The 16,223-nt window shown below is 41.8% G+C and overlaps 1 protein-coding gene across 2 annotated transcripts in view; it reads left to right on the top strand.

Annotated features, from left to right (window-relative positions):
- Window positions 1–16,223, top strand: part of LOC147008698 (interleukin-1 receptor accessory protein-like 1) — a 724,240-nt gene that overhangs the window by 438,947 nt on the left and 269,070 nt on the right. For both annotated transcript variants that reach the window (XM_085864160.1, XM_085864161.1), the window contains one exon: window positions 10,061–10,214. In XM_085864160.1, the coding sequence (XP_085720286.1) occupies window positions 10,061–10,214 (154 nt within the window). The remainder of the gene's footprint in view (window positions 1–10,060; window positions 10,215–16,223) is intronic.

Raw genomic sequence — 16,223 nt, 5'->3', positions numbered from 1 at the left:
TTGGGGAATAGGAAAAAATCACAAGGGACCAAGTCTGGCGAATATGGGGGTTGCTCCAGAGTTGACACGTTCCTCTCCGCCAGAAACTGTCGGATGCTCAGGGCACTGGGAGCAGGGGCGTTGTCATGGTGGAGCACCCAGGCGTTGTTCTCCCACAAATCCCTCCTCTTGTCCTGGATATGAGGTGCCGGAGGATCTCCTTGTACATGTATTGATTTACTGTTTGACCCTGTGGGAGAAACTCGAAGTGGAAGATGCCCTTGATTAGTCTAGAAGCCAAAATCTGTAGCTAGCCTAGAAAATAGGTTCGCTGCTGATTTCATGTTAGAATGGTGCAACTGGTGTTTTTGAAGAGTCTAGGCATGACCAAGTCTAGTTCCACTTGTTGCCAAGTCTGCATCTGAATATTATGGCCGCCATGACAGTAATCAAAATGGCCGCCATCAGATTTAGTCTTTTTCTTACTGCAAATTGTACTAGCCAGAAATTTGTCATGATTGTGAAATACTATGTAATCTGACACGAGGAACACTATTTTGTGCTTTATTTTTGTACTGGATCACAACTTTTCACATAATTGACAACTTAAAGACGAAATTGAAAATGCACATACGAGCAACAAATGTGAAAAAGAAAATGTTTAGCACTATTGATGGAGATGGGTTTACAGTCAGTCAAAGGTTATTTCAACAGCTGTCAGATTCTTTCTAACACAAAATTACGTTGCTTTGCAGAAGAGAAAAGTGTTGTGAGAACACCCAAGTACAATTTTCAGAGCTATTGATCGGCTTGTACACTGAACGGGTTCCTTCAAAGGGCTTTGCATCCACATGCTTTCGTGCAAGGCAGTCCATTCCATGTACATTTGCACCGTCGAGTTGAGCATGACCCACGGCATTTGCATGTCGTCAGTTCTACACAGTAAGCAGTAATAGGCTGTGCAGTCATGAGTCGCGGCTGAAATGTCTCGTTGCCATCTTTGACGACCTGTTCCCACCCACAGTTCTCAGGTGCAGGTAGATGTGGTTCAGATTCCAAGGCTCTTCTCCACACAAAAGTCTGGTAGTGCGCTCGCTTGATGTGTAGAATCAGAGCATCGCGAGTTGGAGGCAGATTCTCAATAGCTTTGGTCAGACTGAGAAACAGATCACATCTTACTCGCTGAATTGAGTTATCTTGGCCATGAGGGTCATAAAGCCTGCAGACAAATGACTCAGCATCTGCAATCACACTCTCATCAGGAATTTCCTCTTTGCCTAGGTTATTCAACAGGTGGGAGTTGTTTTGAAAGACAGCCCATGCAGAGCGCTTCGCAATTCCAGCAAACTGGCTTGTGCTGTCTGAACCTGTCACTGCATGAAATGCCAGAAGTGACTCCCTCTGCGAATCTGGGATATTGATGGAGTCAATGGGAATGTAATGTTGCTTTTTGGGTGTCCCTGCATTCATCCAGAGAAAGGGACTGAGATGCGGCTGATAGGCAACAAGGAGAATGAGGACATCAGTGTCCCGGCTAACAACAACAGTTTGCATGTACCCCTGTTCATATGCTTCCTTGGCATGGAGAAGAATGCGAGTATCAGCCTCTTCGTGCTCAGGAGATGACAAGTGTGAGACATTTTAGGGTCGGGCGGGTTACGCCAATGCAACATTTTTTTTTTTTTGGCCTCATGGAAATGATCAAATGCTGCAAACCAGAGAAGCATTTCAGCAAATGATGTCAGGAACAGGATCCAGTCTCCTTCACGAAGAGCATGTGTGAACCTCAAGAGGATGGAGATCAACTTCATGTATGTTCTCCAGAATCTAAAGGTGGCATTTTCTGAACAAGTAGCTTCAAACTCTTGAAACAGGACCTGCACCTCTTCCACCTCAGACAAAAGTTCTCCAAAAGAGGAATTCATTCCTCTATCATCTTTGTTGGCAAAGGCATCTGAAACTCTTCCAGCTGCACCTTTCAAGTCATCCCGGATGAGCTTGTCATTTTCTTTGGCCCATGCTGTGAAGCATGCCCAGAGAACGGACCAAAGTGCCTCTAAAGTCAACTTGTGAACGCGGATGACACGGTTCCACCCTTTCCCTTTGATTACTTGTTCACATGCCTTTCCACCAAGGACTCCACTTTCCATCCAAATGTTCTCCAGGTCTGACGAATCCATGTACTGTCCGAGTACTTTCGTGAAATTCAATTGGATATGAAATCCTCCAAGCATGATGACCAGATCCTGACAGCCGTTCTTATCCCATTGCAGCATCTTTGCTTTGCAGTAAAGCTGTTCATCAAAAGTGATGACAGTGTACTTCTCCCCAATCTTCTTTGTCATTGCCTGGCATTTCTGTAGAACCGTCCACAGCGTGTCAAAGTCATGTGCTGGGGCATTCAGAATCGGCATTGGCCCGATGACTGTCACTGGTGGCTCAACTGTGGACATCTTCTGGTTAAAGCCACTCCAGCCTGGAACGGCCTGATTATTTTGTTGATGCAATCTGGCCAAGATCCAGGAAAGCTCCTGAGTGTTGGCTGCTTTGATTTTCTGTTCAACGGGTGAGTACCATGTATGCTGCAGTGGTTCAGAGAAAACAGGTTCTGGCTTCAAGTTGGTCATATTGGCCTCTTGGACGCTTGTCATTTCAGGAGGGGCACTGAGAACTTTGGAGCGGCCAGGTTTAATCTGAATGTCCATCACTGGCTCTTGTTCTCCCTTGCATCTGAGGGCCACGCACTGACTTGCATGAAAAGTGCCAGACCCAGTCAGCGTCTCCTCAATTATGTCAATGTTGTCATTAGAATATCTCAAATATCCTGTGGTAGTTGGGATGTTGAGAAAGTTCCTTGGGATCATGACATTTCCATTATTTCCATTTCCAAAAACACACAGTTATGTAGTTTAGGTTCATTTTATAGCAAAGTTGTAAAATTCATTGATTGTGGTTTGTATAATCAGCCATTCTAATTCGAGCCTGAACATTTCTTTAAAAATAATATAGTGAAAAACAAGTCACATTATTTTTAGAAAATTGATGGAGCAATGTTTTTTTCTATACTCCCATCAGCTCAGGCATGCTCAAAAACATGGAAATCGACCCTAATTTTGTAATTTCATGTCAACTTGCGGCTGAAATATGACGAAAAGTGTATTTAATGGCGACCATTTTGTAAACTGTCATGGCGGCCATACTATCCATATCCAGAGTTGGCAACAAGTTGATTCACGTTTCTGTGTGTCTGGACAGTCAATTTACACCTGTTGCACTATTCTAACACGGAATCAGCAGGGTCGTACACTATTCTGCATTGGGCCTCCTGACTATGATGTCAAAAAACGCGATGAACATCACCTTGACCCTCGAACTTTGACATCCTTGCTTTCTTTGGTCTTGGTGATGCCGGACTTTTCCACTGACGACTCTGCCGTTTTGTCTCGGGATCGAATTTGAATATCCACGATTCATCGCCAGTAATGACTCTCCTGAGCAGGTCTGGATCGTCCTCAAAGCGCTCGATAATGTCTGGACACAGACAGACAAACACAGACTCTTTGCTGTTTCTGGTCCGTGGACAACAGCTTGGGGACCATCTTTGCGCACACCTTGTGCATTTCGAGATTTTCAGTGATGATGCTCCAGATAGTGTCCTTGTTGATGGAAAGTCCCTCAGCAAACATCGCACCATGAGTCGACAATCTGCGTGCACCATCTGCTTCACACGCTCGATGTTGTCTGCCATTCTGCTTGTTGAAGGTCTTCCAGACCGTGGATCGTCTTCAACCTCCTCACGTCCCTCTTTGAACCTCTTGTGTCAATCATATTTATGTGTATGTGACATCGTTTCTTCCCTGTGGACTTGCTGCAGCATTGTGAAGGATTCAGAAGGTGTTTTGCCAAACTTGGCAAGAAACTTCAGATTGGCTCTCTGCTCACGACTCATAGCGCGGCGACTCAGACTAGACAACGTGTAAAGCACGACCTGTAAAAAATCACACAATGAGTGTAGTCAACCATCACCAATCACATATATTTCTGGAATGTTGCAAAAGACTGTGATGCAACCCATTCATTCAAGTTGTTTAAGTGGAGCACACAGCAGGCTCAGTCCCGTTACTTTTTTGATGGACCTCGTATGGCTTTGCTTTCAGACGAAAACATTTAAGTTTAGAAACGAAGTGTAATTTCCCCTTAATAAATAATGCAAAATGTGCTCCCACACAATGAAGGTTGACATAACGAAGGGTTATAAAGTTACTTAACCCCTTCCTTAAAGGCCCAGTCACACCTTGACGTTTTAGCCAGCTTATGCCGATTTTTGAAAAATTTGTCTAAAACGCTGGCACACGTCGAATACGTTATGGGTAAGTTTTGGAAACATTCAGAGCACCCTAAAAAAACACTGCCATACATCGTAGTATGCTGGCTTTCATTGTTGTACTTTGCGGTTGTCCTCAAATTTTCCATGCTTGAAATTTGTTAGACTTGCCAGCGTATGACTCACAAGTTCCGCTACGCTGGCCATAAGTTGTAGGCACGTTATGCGATCGTTGACTCACGTCCACACACGTTACTTGTAAGTTAATCATAAGTCGAAACACGTCGAGGTAATGTTTAGCGTACCCGAAACTTATTTCTACCCGATAAGTAACGTGTTGTAGGCACGTTACGCGATCGTTGACTCACGTTGACACACGTTACTTGTAAGTTACTCATAAGTCGAAACACGTCGACGTAATGGTTAGCGTCAGTGTTCCAGACTCCCTGATTGTTTTTTTTTTTCTTCTTCGGTATGACGGTGATGTTGACACTTCGATTTGTAGTGCGGTTATGATTTAAATCGTTGAGTGGCAGCCTATTAATTATATTATATTATAACCGCACTATAAATCGAAGTGTTAACATCACCGTCATACCGAAGAAAAAACAAAAAAACAACCAGGGAGTCTGGAACACTGACGCTAACCATTACCTCGACGTGTTTCGACTTATGAGTAACTTACAAGTAACTTTTGTCGACGTGTGCCAACGATCACGTATCGTGCGTACAACTTATTCCCATCGCATGCGGAATGTGTGAGGCATACGGCAAGTACGTCGTAAAATTTTTAACACGTTTAAAAGTACAAGACGTACTCCACCTACTCCGGCGTATGGTAGCATACTTTAGCGTTCTATTCACGTATACCAAACTTACCCATACCATATTCGACGTGCGCCAGCGTTTTAGACGCATTTTTCAGAGGTCGGCATATGCTAGCAAGATCGCCAAGGTGTGACTGCGATGTTGACATTTCCATTTCTCCGGCGGTTATGATTTGAATCGTTGTGCGGCAGCCTTTTAATAGGCTACGCCACGTGATCGTCGGCGATACGTGCAGCGCGCTATGCATACGTTAGACTATCGTTGGGCATAGGTTGTGAACGCCGACAACAGGCTAAGCATTCGTTGGTATAAGTTACGTGTAAAACAACGAAACGTTCTGTGTCCATTATTAATATGTTATGCATACGACCAACACGTTACGAATACGTCCGAATCTTTAAAAAAAAAAAAACATCAAAAGTTCAGTGTAAGCCAACCCAGGTCGAAAAACCAGTTAAAACCAGTACACATTTTCAACTGGTCTCTATTGGTTCTAATTGGTCTTTAACTGGTCTCTATTGGTTTCAACTGGTACCAGTTAAATTCAGTCACAATTCCAATTTCCCAGTTGAAAAAACCAGTAGCTCATATTTGTACCAGTTAAAGTCTTACTGGTTCCAGTTGATACCAGTTGCAATGTACTGGTCCCAGTTGATACCAGTTGCAATGTACTGGTCTCCCAGTTGATACCAGTTACAATGTACTGGTCCCAGTTGATACCAGTTAGTTAAATACAATTGTATTTCAACTGGTAATATATCACTCTATTCCAATTTCCATATTAAAACCAGTAAGAAACCAAATGGCTTTACTGGTACCAGTTGGCTACTGGTTTTCAACTGGTACCAGTTGACCAGTAAGCTACTGGTCTTTACTGGTTTTTTGACCTGGGAACGTTTTACATACATTTTGATACGTTGCCATTGCTGGCTAAAACGTCAAGGTGTGACTGGGCCTTAAGCAGAGGACACCTATATGTGTAATGATGCAAAGATGAACTGATTAGATTTTGGGGTCGAGATCAAAGGTCAGAGGTAAAAATTCTGTCACCACACTTACTTGTAAACCAGTGACTGAGTTTTGACCAAACTTCATACAAGTAGGCCTATGTGTAATGACAAAGATTAATTGATTATATTTTGGCATCAAGAGGTCAGAGGTCATATGTCATTTAAAAATGTGATACTTGATCACAGCTGAAGGGATTTAAATCAAACTTGTTACAAGTATTATAATGATGTAACTAGAAGGGCACTGATCCACTGATCCACCACGTAATGCCTGATCCACAAGAACATATCGGGCTATGTCTTGTTTTTGGCTCAATCTCTGAATGGTGAAGAATCACTTTGAAAATTAAATAATTCTCACATCCAGATGCAGATTTAGATTTTCACCAGAATTGAATCGATTCGTCCTTGCCACACACCCAACCTGTCCTCCAAGTTCCATCCAAATCCGTCCAAAACTTTTTGAGATATATCATTTTAGCCCGTTCTGTCAATGGAGATGAATCACTGAAAAATTATCAGATCCGGATCCAGATCTTCTCCAAAATTGAATTATTTCTTCCTTGTCACAAACCCAACGTGTCCACAAAATTTCATCCGAATCTGTCCAAAACTTTTTAAGATATCCTGTAGACAAACAAACAGACTGACCAGCCGGTAGGCGACATGGGTGGTCGCTATATAATTGCATACTAGTCATACCGTTTTTGACAGATCGGGCTGAAAATTTTTGACAGAGGTTGATTAAAGTGCGCATAAAAGCGCGGAAGCCGATTTTTGATTTTCGAAAAAAAAAATATAAAAATATATTTTTCTGATTTTTTTTTCAAAAATTTCAAAGTCCCGTTGCTAGGCAATGGTGGTGTCCATAGGAACGGTGCTCAAAAGCTTATAACTAGATCCTGGTATGAACCTACCAGTCAAGTTTCATCAAAATTGGTTGACTCCTCTGGCCTCCAGAGCTGTCCATTACATACAAACAGACAGACGGAAAACCTGAGAAAAACGGGTCTAGCGACCACCCAAAAGGAGTGAAAACATAAACTTCCTTCACCTTCCATTATTGGCGGACGTAATAATGTGGGTGGAGGCAGATCGGTCGACGGCCCGACGTCGAAGAGTGCTGTTCTATTTTTATTTATTTATTTTTTTGGTGATTCTTCACCATTGAGATATTGGGCCAAAAAACAAAACTTGGTGTATGAGTTGGGTCAGTGACGAGAACAAGCCGATTAGATTTGGGTTCAAGTCCGGATGCAGATCTTGCCTATAAGTGGGAAGCAAAACATACACCGTTCAGCCTGGTGCGGGTATTCCCTCTACCGATTGCCATTCTAGTTACTTCCTTTTATTTTTTTTGATTCGGGTTTCACGTTCATTGTTTGTGGGGCATTGATGTCTATCTTTATGAAAAAAAAACATCTAAAGCAATTTTCTTTAAATAAAAAACACAACATTGGATTTTCCTATTTAGTGTCTATCGTGTCTGGCTTGCTTTGAGTAAATAAAAGTTGACTTAATTGACCAAATGCAGGAAGTCACGTCTGACGTGCGTAAATTATGATTTATGCAATACTTTGCTCGGTGGATAAGCTTTCTGGTTTTCCCCTTTTACCAGAAATCAACAAACGTGATGGTGTCGATATCATCAGTTGCACCTGAACGGTTAAACTTGGTAAATCTAGCTCTGAGCCTTATGAAATGCTTAAAAAAAAATATATACATATATATATATATATATATATATATATATATATATATATATATATATATATATATATATATATATATATATGAAAAACACATGTTTTTTTATGATGTTTTAGTGACAGTATGATGTTTAGCAGCAACATGTTTTATGATATTAAATTGTTTACAGTGGGTGATAAGACTGTCAAGGATGAAGAGATTGTAAGAACACAAGTTGGCATTTGGGTTTCAGAAGCTTCTTTCAGAACGGTTCAAGAAATCACAGATAAGGACTTTGTGATTTTTCTTTATGAATAATGTGGTTAAAGCTTTGGGCAACGGGGCTCTGCCTTTATCTGGATTTGAAGCACCGAATGTGGAATGTGCAGTGGCCTCGTTGCAGTCGTCTGGTCAGGTTAACAGCTGGTTGAAGACTGCACCATTAATGATTTGGATTCCGAGCTTCGAGAGACTGATGAGCTGTTGATACTCTCAGATTGCCTGAACAAACCCAGCTCGCTCACTCATGCCCTTTGGGTTACAAGGTCATTTGCCTGCCCCTCCTGGTCTGAGTTAGACACACTGTCGATGATTCTTATTACTGCTATTATATTACAATGTATTCATGGGGATGTAAATAACAATGCAACCAATGAAAAAGGCAGCGCTACCCCAAATCCCCCCCAAACCCAACAGGAAAAGGTGATGATTTTCAGTCCATGACAATGCTCTTACACACAATACACAAGTTGGTCTAACCATCCATGTCCTTTACTTTGCTGCCACTATCTTCCTGTTCTGATGATTTGGCACATTCAGACTTTTTCTTGTTTCCAGAGTTAAAAGTACAACTTTATGATCTTCAAACACAACCCAAAATGGCTTCCTGAGTCAATGAAGCGGTACATAAGGCACGAATGCCAGAAATGTAACAACTTACGAGGAGCTTCATTTTGAAGGATCAAGTTTGTCCTTTATATAATATTCACATTTTGTTTCAAGTACCATTCTTGAAAGATTTCTCATTTGTCCTCACGGGTTTGTTGAGTTATCAAAAAACTAAAGTTTGCTATAACAAGCACCCCATGGTAAGTATATACTGGGTGGTTTGCCATTGCTCTTCCCTATAGTCATCACGACAGTAATTTGGCTAATGACCAGGGTACCAACACACAATGGCCTTCTCTTTTTGAAAGGTATGGGATCTTTAAGATACAACAGCCAAAGGTCAGTGCACTCTCGGTGATGGAGCACCCCCACCCTGGAAAGCAACAATGCACCAACATTTTGTGGTTTTTTTATTGTTGGGTCCAGAATCAAACCCTTCCTATATACAGTAGCTCAAGGGAAAGTTTGCTACCGTGCCGGTGGATGCAGGTTAAAGATCCTACTGGGCCATCCAAAAAACATTCGGCCATTGTTTGCCGGAAGCTTGATCAGATTCTAAAGTTATTTTCTCGGAGGTTTGTTGTACACGTTTTCGTGAAACATTTAATATTATAATACGAGTTCTCTTTCAAGAAACTTCAACACAGGGGGGGGGGGGCATTAGGCCCATCAAAGCCTGCACAATTGTTGCCAACCCATGGTTGTTTGGCCATGCTGTGTCCTTTTTATATGCCGAGTATGAAGCAAGGAAGCAGCACATGTTTCTAAGTCTTTGTTATCACTTGGCCGGGATTCAAAGCAGCAAACCCCCAGACTCGGAGCAGATGCTTTAACCACTATGCCACCGATTCTGATCGAACAATCATTATGGTGTATGTATAATGGCGGTGGGACCGGAATCGACATGGGTGATCATCATTAACAAAGTTTCTGATCTCTTGGATAATGTTTGAACTATTTTTCATTCTTTGAATGTTTCAGTCACAATGCCCAACAAATCGCTCAACTAGGCTCTGTTTGGCTTTTGTACTGGGTCAAAAGAAATTCATTTATTGGATTGTTATTATTATTATTATTATTATTATTATTATAGGATGTTCTTATATCAGCAATATTGCAGATGATGCCAGACTTCGGTTGCTGTCCCATCGACACTGTGTGCAGCTCCTCTCGCTTGCACTCACCATAATTGCAGTTTTAGTCATACTCAGCTGGTTACTACATATGATTGCATTCACCAACTTAAATAAAGGGCTTCAAAGTAGTTGAATGGATGATTCATTGAGAAAGCCAATGGTTCTTGTAGAATTCTGAAATGCAACACTGCCCTCATTCTTGACAGGAATGCCGAAATCCGATTTGGCGGCCAATGGTGCAGACGAGGAAAGAGGTTCTCATAATTCACGATGTGCAATTGGATGCTGCTGGAAACTACACTTGCCGTGTCTTGACTCCAGAATTCTCCTTCAGTCGCACCACGGAGTTGATCATTACCGGTATGTGCACCGCTGTACCGACATCCCAATCGTGTATCGTGTTTTCATCTTTTTCTGTGCTATTGACCATTCGACTTGCTTTGGATCTGTAGCTGATGTTAATCTTTTCTACATTTACACTGTTGCAGTGCTTTGGACCTGTTTACATTTCCAACCACCGCATTCATAACGTAGCCACTTATGAGTTGGTCATGACCACATTTGGACATTTCTTCCTGGATGGTTGCATGATGATTAATCAGATGTTTATATATTTCCTTCCGCCATAACAATCTTTTTTTTTTTAAATACATCTCTGCATCTATATGTCACATTCGCTTGAATCATTGTTTATCATAATGTGACCAAACCATTTCTTCCTGCAACTAAAAGCTTTCCCAGTCTAGCTGGATGAAATGGAAAAAGAACAGCTGGGTGATAATGGAAAAGTTCCAGCTGAGGGAAAGGCAGAAGGAAATAAGAGGGGAAATGGAAGAAGTGGAGGGGGAAATGTGCATCTGAGTGAAGAATGATGACTCTGAACTCTCTATAAGGTTCCATAATAGCACGAGTAAGATATGCATTGAAAAAGAGGTTTGTAGTCAAAAAAAAAAAACATTCCAATGTATTTCTCGATAAAAGCAGAACAGTAAAACCCTGACATTCGCTGGGGATATGTTCTTGACAACTGCAGTGAAACCGCGAATGTCGGGGCATTGTTTCAATGGGGAAAAGGGGGTTAGGTCCCGGGAGGTTGGTGTGGCTGCAGTGAGCTATGTTGAAGTCCTTCCAACTCACTCACCATGAGCTTTGTCAAAGACAGGCTATTGATGGATATAAAATGAAATGTTTCTTACTGGTCTGGTCATGTGAAAACCACGTTTTATACAAAATGCACAATCCGACGGGTTACAAATGGATTCCATTCTGAACAATCGTTCATGCAGTAAGTAAATCAACAAGCCGTTGACTCGGTGATAATAAATAGTGGTCATCAGTGTGCAAGTGGGGGCTACTCACCCGGTGATTTAACAAGCTCAGCGGGAGGGCAACCATTACCAATTGTTACCTGTGCTCAGGTAACACATTACCTTGGTACAGCCAGAAAGGGAGGTACAGTAGGTTTTAACTTTTAACCTCAGCAGTATATGAGCGATCGCGTTTTCCTTTATACTCGCGGCTGTTTCTAAAGAAATTGGTTATTTTATTTGAATCGGGTGTGCTTTAGAAAGGTCATGCTGCTTCTCTTTGTGAGTTGCAAAGCAAAATATATTTGAAAACACCCGATTCCCGAGCCGTTTGCCAAATTATTTCTACCCGTCACACCACAATTGCCAGCTGTTTCTGAAGAATAATGTTTATGCACATCTCCTTGAAACGTCTATAATGCAACGATGTTTTTTTAATTTGTTGATTGAAATTAGCCTTAAACAAGGGTGAAAGCTACTCAAGGTTTTTGGGTTGTATACAGTACAGTACTGTAATGTGTAATCGGCACTTACACTGACTCCAGTCAGCCAATGACCAGAAAATTGCTGACATCGGCCTGTGCCGATTAACGATATTGGCCCAGCACGAACCGGGAGTAGTGGCCATTGTTGGGGTCCCTGGATGGCGATGGTTCATTCCTGCAAAACCTGTGAGTAGCTGGAGCACATGAGCTGCAAAAGTCAGAACAGTACACATTTAAAAAAAGTGAACAAGTACACAAGTGAAAGATGATCAAATCTCAACTTTGGGCCTGTTTATATATGATAACTATGGGTTGGTAATACTACACAATACCAAGACTTCACACGTGGATTATGACTTACACAAGTACTGTCGGACCCTGACATTTGCAGGGGATAAGATCCTGAAAAAATCCATGAATGTCGGGGTGCGCGAATATCGGGGCATTGTTTTTTTTTCAATATATATATATATATATATATATATATATATATATATATATATATATATATATATATATATATATATATATATATATATATATATATATATATGTATTTTTTACACAGTCTAGGCTCGTGAAAAGGCGATGACACAAAACAAATCAGGATAACAACATAACAGAGGGAACAGCAGGACAAAGGGGAAAAAAACATCAGCAATGTCCAGAGAGACATGTGGGTAATGATGAGGGAGGGGTAAGGGAGAACACAAAAGGTGGACAATATGAAGACATAAGCAAAATTCTGTTTCACCAGTTTGTGATTTTGTCAATGTCTGAGGAGAGGGAGGAGGCTGCTGCCTATCTGTCAGAAGGATGAGAAGTGTCACAGCAGAGAGTGGAGTCATCAGCAAAGAGAGGACTTTCCATAGAGTCAGTGGGTTCATTGATGGAGATTAGGAATAATATGGGGCCGAGAACAATGTCTTTGGGTACTCCAGCCTTGACCGGGAGAGGAGATGAATGGGTTCCATTGAGAGCCACAGGTTGTCTATGAGAGTGGAGGAAGTGAGGAATCCAAGAGTGGAGTTGGCCTTGGATTCCTTAGGCAGACAGTTTAGAGAGCAAGGCAGGATGCCAGACTGTATCAAATGCTTGAGATATGTCCAGAGAGACAGCCCTGATCTCATGTCTGATATTGAGGTCCTCCACCATTGTTTGGAGATTAGAAGCAGCAAGTCTAAGGTAGAGTGACCAGGTCTGATTCCAAATTGATGATCTCTGATGAGGCTTTGGAGAAAAAGAATGATTTTATGTCAACTGTGATGATGGATTCCATGATCTTGCTGATGATTTGAAGTACAGCAAGTTGATTGGGCTGGAGTTAAGAGGATCCGTTTTTGCACCTTTTTTATGTAATACTGTTATGTTGGCTGATTGCCAAGCAGATGGAAGATGACCTATGGTAAATGACAGGGTGAAAAGGGCAGAGAGAGGAAGCAAAAGAGCAGCAGAGAATGTTTTTATGATACGTGCGCTGATGCCGTCCAGTCCAGTTGCAGATTCGGAGTCGATCATTGTCAGAAACTTTTCCCCCTTTTCCTGTGCAAAAGACACAGAATTCAGGAGCAATTGGATATGACTGGGAAGGATGGCTACAGAGAATGCAGGGATTAGGGACACAAGATTTTGAAGTGAACACAGATTTGAGGCATTCAACCTACTCATGACCGGAATTGGCTGTGGTGCCATTTGAAGTGAGGAAAGCGAGAATGGAAGGGGAGCATACACCAGAGGACAACTTGACAAGGTGCCACCAGATTTTAGAGGAGGGCGACAAGTATGAAAGCTCATTCTTGAGATTGGGCAGATGATGTTTTCTGTCTCTCCGGAAAATACACTCTCACTTGTTGCAGGCTTTGTGGAATGATCTGAGGTTGCCTTCAGTCGGATTTGCCTTCCAGGAGAAGAATGCAAGTCGTGTTAAAGCCATAGCCTCACCGAAGGATTCAGCGAATCAAGAGCAGGAGGATGGGTAAAATAAATGAAGTTGAGATGGGATGAATCTATGCATAAGAGAGAGCAGTTTTTTGTGGAAGAATTCCCAAGCTGAAGTAGTATCATAGGTGGTGGATCTAGGATACCAGTCCTGAAGTGTAAAAAAAAAAAAAGTGAATATAGAAGCAAGTCACACTTTTTGACTTGCGAATATGTGGGGTCCGCAAATACTGGAACCGTGAATATTGGGGTCCGACAGTGTACACAAGGAACTTTGACGCAGGAGGAGGCCATTTGGCCCATCATGTCTATGCCACATCAAAACCATACTCATTAAACCTATCAGTTTATCACCTTACTGCATATTCGGTGAGAAGATGAGAAAGGGATACAAGGTAGAGAGGTGTGGGGATGAGAACAGTGGGGAAGGAACAAACATCACTTAGGCGTGTGTCTGTGTGTGTGTGTGTGTGTGTGTGTGTGTGTGTGTGTGTGTGTGTGTGTGTGTGTGTGTGTGTGTGTGTGTGTGTGTGTGTGTGTGTGTGTGTGTGTGTGTGTGTGTGTGTGTGTGTGTGTGTGTGTGTGTGTGTGTGTGCGCGCACATTACTTTGCACTGATTTCCAAGAATCTTTTCATTGGTAGTAAAGTTTTGCTGCTCACCTGAAAACATTTCATATTGGCCAGGCATTCAGCTGGAAGCAAGCTAGTTGGCATCATGAGAAGGTATGGTGGTTGTGTCTTGACTCATGATCTCATGAGTTGATCCCTGATTTGAGGGTGTAAATTACTACCCGAGGATGAATCTCATGTTATGAGGGCACACCTCATGATCTGAGTGCGTGACTTGCGATCTGTCGGCTTGACACGATAAATAGGGCATGACTCACAGTATGAGGATGTGACTCATAAAATGAGGATGTGACTCGCAATCTATTGGCTTCACACGTGATTTGAGGGCTTGATTCATGATCTGAGGGCTTGACTCATGATCTGAGGGCTTGACTCATGATCTGAGGGCTTGACTCATGATCTGAGGGCTTGACTCATGATCTTAGGGCTTGACTCGTAATTTGTTGGCTTGATTCGCTATCTGAGGATTTTCCCTGTGATCTAAGGGCTTAAGTCATGACCTGAATGCTTGACTCCCAATCTGAGCACTTCATTCGTGAGCTGATGGCTTCACTTGCAAGCTGAGGGTTTCACTTGTGAGCTGATGGCTTTACTCGCGAGTTGATGGCTTCACTGGTGATCCGAGGGTTAGACTCAATTTGAGGGTTTGACTCACGAGTTGATGGCTTGATTTGTGATATCACAGCTTGACTTCTGATTTGAGTGCTTGACTCACGATTTGATGGCTTGACTCTTGATCTGAGGGCTTGACTCTTGAGATGATAGCTTGACTCGCTATCCGAGGGTTAGACTCAATTTGAGGGTTTGACTCACGAGTTGATGGCTTGACTCTTGATCTGATGGCTTGACTCTTGAGATGATGGCTTGATTCGTGATGTCATGGCTTGTTTCCTGATTTGAGTGCTTGACTCACGATTTGATGACTTGACTCTTGATCTGATGGCTTGACTCTTGAGATGATGGCTTGATTCGTGATATCATGGCTTGTCTCCTGATTTGAGTGCTTGACTCGTGATCTGAGGGCTATATTCTTGATGTGAGGGCTTGGACTCCATCAAGCTGTGGATGAAGGCCTTGTAGGTGTATCAGAGTTCATGTGTGTCAAGTAAAAACTTTTTCCTTCAGAGGATGCCGAGTCGATGACAAATGTGGCTTGCCGAAGAAAGATTGTGGTTGATAGTGAGACCCAAGAGTTTGAGAGACTGAACTTCTTGAAGAGGATTGTTAAGAAAGTAGGGGGTGTTGTATGGTCCTTTCAGAGAGTGAGATCGAGAGAGGGAGAGAGCGAGAGAGCGTTTTCATCTGATGAGTACAAAGAAGGTCTATCTTCTGCATTTTCTTCCATTTTACATTTCTCTGGGCTTTTGCTGTTGTACACCGCTCCTTCCCAATTCCATATTCAGGCGATGCATGTTGTCATCGTCCGGGCGCTGAACGAAGGGAGTACTCAGTTTTCACTCTGTTTCCTTGTTTGTTTGTCCGGGCGATATCTCAGCCATCCTTTGAGCTTGGAAGCTGAAAATTATGGACAAAAGTGAAGATGTGCTTTTGCAAAAATATGTATTTTTAATTTTTTTTAAAAATAATCAATTAATTGATGAATTACTTTATTATTATCGATTTATGAATTACTTATTTATTTTATTTCCTAAAGATGTGCTTTGGCAAAAAATATGTTTTTAAATTTTTTTAATCATCAATTAATTGATGAAATACTTTATTATTATCGATTTATGAATTACTTATTTATTTCATTTCTCATCCTGGCAATATCTCAGGCACCTTTTGAGCTGGGATTCCAACATTTGGACATGACAGTGACCAAGTGATTTGACTATTAAGAGTATTTTTGATTTATTGATTAATTGATTAATGGATTAATTATTTTCTTTCTTACTTTCCGGGCGATATTTCATCCATCAATTGAGCCCGGAAGCTGGAATTTGGGCACAAAAGTGAAGATGTTCTTTGGCAACAATTTTATTTTAATTTTTTGATTAATCAATGAA

Source organism: Eptatretus burgeri, chromosome 18 (assembly GCF_056783735.1).
Source record: "Eptatretus burgeri isolate ZD-2024b chromosome 18, Ebu_testis_v1, whole genome shotgun sequence".
Classification (NCBI taxonomy): Eukaryota; Metazoa; Chordata; class Myxini; order Myxiniformes; family Myxinidae; genus Eptatretus; species Eptatretus burgeri.
Note: the sequence above shows the minus strand (reverse complement) of the source record. Positions and strands in the feature narration are given on the sequence as shown.